General features: G+C 32.6%; 1 protein-coding gene and 1 long non-coding RNA gene across 2 annotated transcripts; one reads left to right on the forward strand and one right to left on the reverse strand.

Moving 5' to 3' along the window:
* The first annotated feature begins 604 nt into the window (after positions 1–604).
* Positions 605–10,037, forward strand: LOC107816005 (protein ABA DEFICIENT 4, chloroplastic-like). The gene is made up of 6 exons (XM_075242420.1): positions 605–656; positions 761–995; positions 1,698–1,798; positions 2,628–2,756; positions 8,403–8,491; positions 9,718–10,037. The coding sequence occupies exons 1-6, from the start codon at positions 606–608 to the stop codon at positions 9,863–9,865; spliced, it is 753 nt and encodes a 250-aa protein (XP_075098521.1). The 5' UTR covers position 605; the 3' UTR covers positions 9,866–10,037.
* On the reverse strand, positions 4,286–8,027 carry LOC107816015 (uncharacterized). The gene is made up of 4 exons (XR_001654842.2): positions 7,563–8,027; positions 5,810–5,856; positions 5,642–5,726; positions 4,286–4,980 (listed from the first exon to the last, which is right to left on the reverse strand). It is a non-coding gene; the product is annotated as an uncharacterized LOC107816015 (long non-coding RNA).
* Positions 10,038–10,306: the final 269 nt, after the last annotated feature.

The raw sequence follows: 10,306 nt of genomic DNA on the forward strand, positions 1-10,306 counted from the left end.
TTTTCTTATGCTAGAAGAGGACATCTCATCTTATTTAAAACTATAAGCAAATGAATTATCAACGGAAAAAGTGCGAATTCTTTAGCTATTCACAAATTGATGAGGTTTAAATAAATTAGGGTCTTTTTTTCTTTTACATTTAACTCACTAAGAAATTATCAATATGTGTTGCCTATGAATTTTTTTGTGTTACCAACAAGCCTACTTATTATTTTGCTAAAAAAAATTATTGTAAATTTTAAATTAGAATATGAGGGAAAAACAAACATAAAAAACAAAAAAGAAGCAATCTAATGAAATATTTGAAACCTTTTTATATCTTTTCGCTGATCTTTAATTCCAACAAAATAAGTTTAAATCAGATGGTTAACTCGAAAAAACAATATTTTTATTAAATACAGATCCATATATATTTTTTATCTTTAAATATATTATTTAAATAAATATAAATAATCTTTACAAAATAACTAGAGAAATAAAATTAAGGAAATTATTTTTGTAATTCAGTGTTGGGCCCATGGGCCATCCCTCCTCCAGTATCCCTAGTAAATGAGAGTGCTACCTTATTATAATTCTCGTTGTTGATTTTCTCCGCATTCTTGGTCATGGCCATCTCTTCTTCTTCTTGTTTCTGCCACCTTTTCATTTCATCCAAGGTGTGTTTCTTATAATTTATCAAGAGTCGAATGTTTGGGTGAGATTTTCAATTCACTTTTTTTTTTGGACAAAAATTAATTCTAAAATGATTATGTACTACTAGTCGCAGACGAACTGCAGGGCTTCTGCATTGACATCAAACATGTATACAAAGAGGAACAATGCTGCACCTTTTGCTCTTGGACCAGTGAAATCTGAACTTTCAAATCAACAAGTTGAGGGATTGGGAACCAAGTTAAGCACTGGTTGGAGTTTTCTGGGAGGATCAAGAATCGTTATTCGTCCAAATGTTACAAGAAATCTTCTGCAAAGAAAGAGCTCAACGGTGTCTGCTTCATGTAATCATCTTCCTCCACATATCATGCTCCATACTTTTAAATGTGTGCTAATTAATTAAAAAATTAGTTTAAACTAGTGCTGAATAATATAAACAACAACAACATACCCACTATATTCCCATATGTGAATGTCGGGAGGGGAGTGTGTACGCAGATCTTACCCCTACTTAGCGAAGGAGTATTTGCGGGAGGTCTACGATGATCTTAGATTTTTAAAGAACATGTCGAAAAAAGTAGTAAAAGTATTGCAGCAATCTAGATTGCTAATTAAGAATGTTGAATACCAGCTAGCTGAGTTACTTGCTTCAAGAATATTTTCCTCAAATTTGCACATAGATGAGCTATTTCTTAGGTTATCTACTCGTTTTGAAGATTCCAAAAGTGCTTATAAGCTAAAATCAGCCAAAAATCTAATTTATGGTGCCAAATTCAATATTGTGAGTTATATATATATATATATATATTTATTTATCCAAACCTTTGTGGACAGAGTTACTTTATTTGGTACCTACACTAGTGTGAGGTAACATATACCCCACACACAGCCCGGACATCACAGTTATCAACACAAAGGAAAAAAAGAAAAAGAAAAGAAGTATTCTATGCATTTCTTAACATTTTGAATCAATGTAGAAGCCATTTGCTAGCATGTATATTATCAGATATTTGGGGAAATTAAGTGTTTGTGCTCTTCTTTTGCAGGGTTTTCAAGTTCTGAAATTGCTGCTACTGCATTCCCTTTGGGATCAGTATCAGTTCTTCCCTTTTATGTCTTCATGGTTGTCGCACCTAAAGCTGAATTTGTAAGTTTTCTTGATAATTTTCGAGGGCTTTTAGCATATTTGGCTGCTGGTCTGCCAAAAATAGTTACAGTCGCTAGTCAAATATATTGTATATATAAAATATGTGTATTATATAGTAACATATAAATAGAATACATTTTCCGGCTGTTATTTAGGAGGGGAGGAGCGGCTATACAACATAAAAATTCCTATAACAACTTTTGGCCTGTAGATTTAAGTGGTACGGTTAAAAAAAAAAAGGATTTAACTAAAAACATTCGGAAAGTCCAGTCAAGTCTCATAGCCACAACACCAAAAACTACACCAGACATCAGTAATGATAAAAAATAAAAAATAAAAAAGAGTAGAAACTGTAATGAAAAATAGACCAAAAGTAGCATTTTTGACAGAGTTTATTAAATATTTCACTGAGCGTGCATTTTTGACAAATTTAAAGAACCAAAATTCCTCAAATAGTATATTTAAAGAACTATTTTAACCTATCCATAAGGACCATTTCACAATATATGCATTGATTTTTCAATTATATATGAGGTGCTGATTTTGGATAAAGTTAATGTATGTCCTACATCATGAAGTCTTAGAAAACATTGCTTCACTTCCAAGTTAAGTTGTGATAGTCATGGGCGAAGCTACACTCTGGTCAAATTGACCATTCTTCGTCGGAAAATTATAATGTATATATAGGCAAAATATTAGGTTTTAAAGATATATGACATATATTGAACATCCTTTGTCAGAATTTTTTTTTTACTTCTTTCAAGTTTGAACAAAAATATTTCTGACTTCACCGCCGGTGATAATTCGTCAATCATCATGCCAATTGCAGACTCACAAAGTGATGGAAAGCAAATTACCTTATATCGTGCTTGGACTTCTGTACTCATATATCTTGGTCCTTTCCTGGAGACCAGATACGCTTCAGCTATTATTTCATTATCAAGATCTGATTCCAGATGTATGTGCTCAACTCAACTACGCTCTTGTTCCAATTATTATTAATTACACTGCTTTTTTTTTGTTTCCGGAAAAAAGATATTTCGCTATATTTGAAAACACTTTAATTTTTAAATTTTCTAGTTTATCCTTAATGACATGCTCTTACAAGTATAAAAATTTATTATGACGTATTCAAAACCATAAGTTTAAGCGTCTTTGGTATGTTATAAGCCTTTTTCTTCTTCTTTCTTAACCTCCGGATATTTGATATTATTAAAGTCACTTTTCATGGAAAATATATTTCTTGAAAATATTTTTTGTTGTTTGGTTGATGAGTAAAAAATGTATTCCACTAAAACTATATGTTAAGTTTAATAATAATATCAACAAATTAGAAAATATTTTGACGAAACTTTTGAGCTCTGGAGAATAATTATAATGTCTATATGTTAGTTGAAGTAACTATATGAAGTTAAAAGTTAAAATAGTTATAATGAAAATAACTTTCGTCATAAGTGAAGATAACATCATTTTTTCTTCTTTTCATAAAAAATGATTTTTTGTCATACCAAACACTCACAAATAACTTTCTCAACATGAAGAATATTTTCCTGGAAGTCATTTTTCCTCTATCAAACACACCCTCCTTGTGCCTACACTACTAGGAAATAGTTCTACTGCAACTGTTCAAAATCCGTTGCAATAGGTAGAAAAACCGTTGCAATAGCTCTATTAGAACGGTTAAGTACCCGTCACATTAGGTCGCGTGCCAATAGGTCTACGGCAATGGTTTCTTGCAACGGTTGAAGTGTCGTTGCAATAGGTGTATGTAATGCCACGGTTTGTAACCGTTGCCATAAACCTATAGATTGCAACGGTTATCTTAGCAAATGGAACGGTCCCAAACCGTTGCAAATATCATTATTGCAACGACTGTTGAGGCGATTGCAACGCTTTTTGATTGCATATCACAATACGGATTTTTTAGCTATTGCAACGGATTTTTTAGTGGTTTGTTATTACATGAATAATAAAATATTATACTGAAATTGATACAAATCACCGAAGAAACTATTAAATAGCAAAGTCACAAATCAAATTATCCAACTAGCACTATTCATAGAGTATAAAGCAAAAAAGAGAATATTATTTGATAAATTCAAGAGTTACCATACATAAGTTTGCAAAAACTTCTAAAATAAAAAATTCTTAGAACATCTAAAGATCTTGCAACTATCAACTAATAATCTTAAGGTATTGACTGCCTTTTGTCTATCCTTTGTTCATTTTCTTCACTTACAAAATCATAATAAAAACAAAACAATCTATATCATATTTGGTTATATAACAATTAATCAAAAAAGAACTCACATGGAAAAAGAAGCGATATATGAAATCTTAACCTAGAGTATAATTTGATCAATCTAACTATACAGAAGCCAGAAGATAAGCATACAACTAGCGACTACCATCAAAGTAGTATCCATAAGTTCAATTTACAGAGTATAAGTCTCATGTGCCAATACTAACTATAGAGGAAAAGTATCATAAGAAAAAGGACGGAACTTTATAACTTAGAATAACCAGTCAAATACAAAAGTACGAAACTTCATAAGGCAACAACCTCATATTCTACTAAAGTCAAATACAAAAAGTACGAGCAAGCAGAAACACAGTTCCTACTAACATGCACCAACAGACATCACTTTAGCTATTATAACAAACATCTTCAAAAACTCCAAGAAATAAAAATAAATCTCATTGAAAATAAAATAAAAAAACTTATTGTCATACCTTATTGTCATTTCACCAAACAGCAAATCTCCTTTAATTAAAGATATTTTTTTAACTTTAAAGTTTCTAGCAATTTAAAACGTCAATCTTGATGAAACATTCACTAACTCTAGTAATATGATATTCATCAACCAAATAACACAAGGATATCTTATTTTATCTTTACTAGTAGTTCATTCTTAATTGAGATATCTTATCATGTTGGTATAATCAAAACCCGAAAAATAAATAAACAAAAATCAGCACTGCATAAACAAACTTGTCAATTGCCAAAAGTTCAAATTCCAAAAAGTTTCCAAATAAGGTAAATCATGTTGGATGATTGAACTATTATAGACACACAATTAAACACTCAGTGCAATTACTAGATAATCGATCCATATAAGACAATTACCTTCAAAATCACGCAAGTGTTATTATTCAACTCTCACCTTGATCTCCTTGCTTAACTGGGGGAAAAAAAGAAACCACTGGAAAAAATTACTGCATAAAGTTTTAATCTTTAACTGCAACATAATACAAACGAATACTGTAGAAAATTTCAAGCTTAACTAGAGAGGAAAAATCTAACGAAGTGCACATGAAAACCATTGCAAAATAATTTGGCATAATTGCACATTTAAAACTCCAGAAACCACAAAGATTTTCAACTTAACTGCACAAAAAAAATAATACTGCTAGATGTATGATTTGTTTACATTCTTAAAACTTTTTTCAATTAAAATTGATGATGCAATATAAATATTTATGTCAGAACCTACATATTACATGGAAGATATCTGATGAATTATGTATATTGTATTTTCTTCTGCCACCATATGAATATGTTCAGTAAACACAGCTATTACATTTGAATATCAACGAACTTTAACATACTACTAAACTAAGCCTAGAGAAAAGAGAGTAGTCCCTCAAATTATATTATGAATGTACGGATCCACACCAAGCATGCTCCAAAAGATTAGGACCACCAAACCAGTCTATGAAAATATCTTACAAAGTAATTTGGACATGATCATTTTATAATCCTTTTAAAGAATGCTAAATTACTAGTGAAATTTATTCTAAGAGGATGGATCATATATAATATTAAAAATGGTATTAACTAACCTGTCAATCAAGTCTTGTGCATCAAAGGACATCTTTTCACGGATGGATGGCTGAGGGACTTGCTTTGTTGATAATATTACCAAAGCTAATCCGTCAAGCAAGAAATAGTAATGCGTTAATGAGATGACGTCAAATACCTACTGCAAAACTATAGAGTCCATCCAGTACCTGTCAATTGAAGTCAATTCTATCCCTCACGGAATCACAGGTATATACTGCAAAGTGTGAACGATTCAATTATGAACAAGGAAACAATTATGGATATTTATCAAATGTATAGATGCTATCAGACACTAAATAATCAAATTATGTGTCTCTAACTAAATTAAAAAATAAAGGTTTTGGACAGATTGACACATGTACTTTATTCCACTTCAAACACACTCAGTAGAAAGAGTTATTTGAAAGTTCATCATTGGAGCACTTGAAAGAGATATTTGTTCTTTCCAGAAGAGTACGTAGTTACTGATAATTTCCTTGGCAAGCCTGGAGAATGGAAATTCAGCATTAAGTAGTTGCTTAAACTGACCATAGAAGACTCTTTCTTATTAGCAATAACATTTAAATATTTCTTGATCAAGCAAAAGAGAGAATATATAAAATAATTTTGAGTCAAGCAGAGCTACTACTTTAGAAAATGTAGAACATATACAATATTGGTTATAAAATTTGAGGTTCAAAATTCAAAATGAGCAAAGAGATTCCAAAATTAGAGATCCCTTGATCCAGGATGACTATCTTTATAACTAACAGTCCTCTAGTACTCTTGATATGTTACTGCTTGGCCTAGTCCCATATTAATTTCCACAAATCAGATATACCATTCCTATGTTAAAGCAAAAGCAAAAAGTAACATTCAGCTCAAAAAATTTGAAAACAACTGAGAAGTATTTTATGAATTGACATATATTCTTAGAGCAACAAATAAAATATGATAGAGCAAACATATGTCCCTTCATGACCATTTTGTCCATAATAAATCACAGTTTCACCTACTTCACAGTTTAATACTTGTGCTAGAATTAACAACAGTGGAATATAAACTTGCAAAAGAGGTGTATTGGTTCCATATTTTTAGTTTTCTTTTAGCATCCGATTCTTGTTTTTTTTAAACACAGAAAATGATGCATGAATTATATAGGAGAAGTTGACATAAATTTAAATAATTGAAAAACATTGTCTATTTTATCATTAGAAATCTAGAAGCCTTATTATGTTTTTCCTATACAAAATATGCATGACTGACAATTCAATCTTAACTGCTACACAAAGTTAAATAAAGAATAAAGTTATTCGTGCATGTAAATAGATACTTTACACTTAGAAGTCTCTATATGTGAGAGCTTGAGATATTTAAAGGGCCTTTTGTCTACTTGACTTAAATCAATTCCTATATCATCTCATATCTTTAGATTCATAAATTACCTGAGGTGCCTCTTCTACTAAAGGGAATCTGAACCAAAAAGAATGAAAAATAAAGATAAAATGTAAATCTTTAGCAAAAACAAAACGAAACAGGACATATATTCAGTTATTTCTCTTTAGAAAAAATAATTTACTGAATTTGATATTTGTTCTTGCTGCTATGCTATTGAGGTCCTTGCACAATATTCTGTCATTAGACTCAAAAATATTGTTCAAATGAAATGGTACGAGATATGAACCATAAGCATTCAATTCCGCAATATCTCTGCCCTCCAAACAAAAAGGATAAAACAAACAAATCATAAAGAACTGAAAATATATATAGCATAAATTGAAGATTTCACTTCAAAAAGTTTCCAACAAAGGTTATCAGTAATTGAAGAAACACAAAATACCTTAGGCAAATGAGAAATCTAAACACCAAGCACAAGGTACAAAGATCTACAAAGTCAAAAATGACGTAGAGAAAATAACAATGAAGAATAGAGAAAAATACCTTGGTACCCTAAGTCCTAGTGACGAGGGTTTTACAGACGATCTAAGAAGCAATTCCTACTGGGTTTTCTCCATTTGTCCGGCTCTAACAAGATCCCATTGTTGACCGTGAGGAGGAAGCTTTAGAGAAGTGGCAAAGGTGTTTTCTTGACTCGGTGTCTTCTCTATTTGCCGAATTCAGTGACTTTGGTTAGGGTTTGTGGCCAACATCAACGAGAGGAAGCTTTAGAAAGGCGTGTGCTTTGCCAGAGATGTGGCCTTGCGCCCTTGCTGGAGATGTCGCCATCGCTAGAGCTATTGGGACTAGTTCGCCGGATCTTTTGGACAATACTTTAGGAATAGAGAACTAGGGGTTCGATGTCTTTTAGGCAAGAATGACTTTGGAAAATTAGAGGAGGTTTTATTGTTCTTTACTTTTTTAAAAGTTCGGATGGACCTAGGCTAGGGTTAAGAAAATTATAAGAGGAAAAATAAGGAGGGAAATGAAAAGCATCCTAATATACTAATTTTTTTAGGGAAACCGTCGCTGCAAAGAGATCTATTACAACGGTTACTGCAACCTTTACAGTAGACACATCTGTGGCAACAGTTAATGAACTATCGCGACAGTTCTATTTTAGAAGTGTTTCAATAGGGCTTAAAGTATACTGTAACACGTATAACCGTTGCAATAGACATGCTATCGCAATAGTTGTAAACCCGTTACAAAAAAAAGCGATGCAATAGGCTTATTTTTTGATAGTGCTAATTAAACATTGTCATATAAAAATGAAGTGGATAAAGTAATAGTTTGTACTGATTACACTATTGGCGGTTCTAACAATATTTTGTTCTCATTCAGCAAGCTGGTATAACTCAGTTGTTCTCTAGGGAGATGTCATTAGCTTCTGCTTGGATTCACATTTTGGTTATGGATCTTTTTGCTGCAAGGTTGGTATCTCTGAGTTTCTTTTTCCTTCTTGAGTCGAGAGTCTACCTGAAACAACTTCTCTGTCTTTTTAAAGGCAGGGGTAAAGTTTGCGTACACTGTACCTTCCCCAGCCCCCACTTGTGGAACTACACTGGGTTTATTGTTGTTGTTATTGTTGTTTGTTGTATTTAGGGGTGACAAATGGGCGGGTTGGGCTGAATTTGAGCGGGTCAAGATGGGTTAGGTCAATAAATGGGTCATTGTCCAACCCAACCCAAAGTGTACTTGGGCTAAGATGGGCTGGGTCAAGATGGGTTAAAACAATGGGTCATAACCCAACCCGCCCAGCTTGACCCATGTTTTAGACCATGTTAATCTTGCATAAAAAAAGCCTTTTACCTAAAAATGTGTAAGTTGAAAAAGTTTTTGGGGGTGGGGAGGTTGGGGCGGGTGAGTGATGCAGAAAAACGAAAAAACAGAAAATAGAGAATTAAAAAAAAAAGTAAAATTTTTTTTAGGGGTTTGCCCGGGGGGGAGGGGTGGTGCAAAAAAAAAACAGAAAATTAAAAATACAAAAAAAAGTAAAATTTTTTTTTGAGGAGGGGGTGGGAGGGTTGGTGGTGCAGAAAAAAAAATAAAAAACTGAAAATACAAAATAAAAAAAAAGTAAATTTTTTTAGGGGAGGGGGGTTTTGCGTGGGGTGGGGGTTAGGGTGTGTGGTGCAGGAAAAAAAAATAGAAAATTTAAAATACAAAAAAAATATTTTTTTAGAGGAGGGATTTTGCGCGGGAGGTGGGGAGGGGAGGTAGGGCAGGGTGGGTGGATGACACAGAAAAACAAAAGAACATAAAATTAAAAATACAAAAAAAAAAAGTAAAATTGGGGCAACTAAATAAGTTTTTATATAAGTTGACTTGAGATACCTTTTGTTTTGGGTGAGTTTCAAGAGTTGTATTTGGGCTGCTTAATGAGTCAGAATTGGCTATAAAATATAATGAGTTAACTTGCACTCAGCCCAAATGGACCCAAGAGCTAAAATGTTTGTAACTCAACCCATTAATCTCTAGACAGGTTAGATGAGTTTGGGCTCAAATTGTCATCTTGTATCTCTGTGTTTGTGTGTGTTTACTCTTACCCCATTTTCTCTTCTTTGTTTTGGTTATTTATTTATTTGTTTGTTTATTTTGGAGATGGGATGCCCCGTTAAAACTCTTAATTATTATTATTTTATTTTTTTTGAAACAGGATGGTTTATCTTGATGGATTGCAGAATTGTGTCGAGACCCGCCATTCTGTGTCACTGTGCTTGATGTCTTGCCCCATTGGAGTTATTAGTCATTTTATCACCAAAGCTCTATCCAATAGAAGCAGCAAAGAGAATTTACGAGTTTAAGTTTGTATGTATTGACGTTATAAAGAATATTTATGCAATCAAGTTATTTAGTTTAGGATATAATTATTGTCACACTTCCTTTTTGCGCGCCCGACCCCGAAGGGTTAAAATGCGCGGGAGTTTTTCCAATTTAAGTGACAATATTCGAAATGAGATTATTTATTTAATTCAGAGTCGCCACTTGGGAAAGGTTTGGATTTTGGTGTCCCAAGTCACCGGTTTATCTTGAATCCCAAATCGAGGAAAATATTCGACTTTCCAAATGAAGTCTGCGAACCAGAAATTCTAAGTAAGGAATTCTGTTGACCCGAGGGAAGGTGTTAGGCACCCTCGAATCCTGTGGTTCTAGCACAGTCACTTAAATTGTTATAATGGCTAAATATTTGATTTTAATACATGTTATAACTTGTGTGCTTTTATTAAGTTTAAACCGCTTTTATT

This window comes from Nicotiana tabacum, chromosome 21 (assembly GCF_000715075.1).
Source record: "Nicotiana tabacum cultivar K326 chromosome 21, ASM71507v2, whole genome shotgun sequence".
Lineage (NCBI taxonomy): Eukaryota > Viridiplantae > Streptophyta > Magnoliopsida > Solanales > Solanaceae > Nicotiana > Nicotiana tabacum.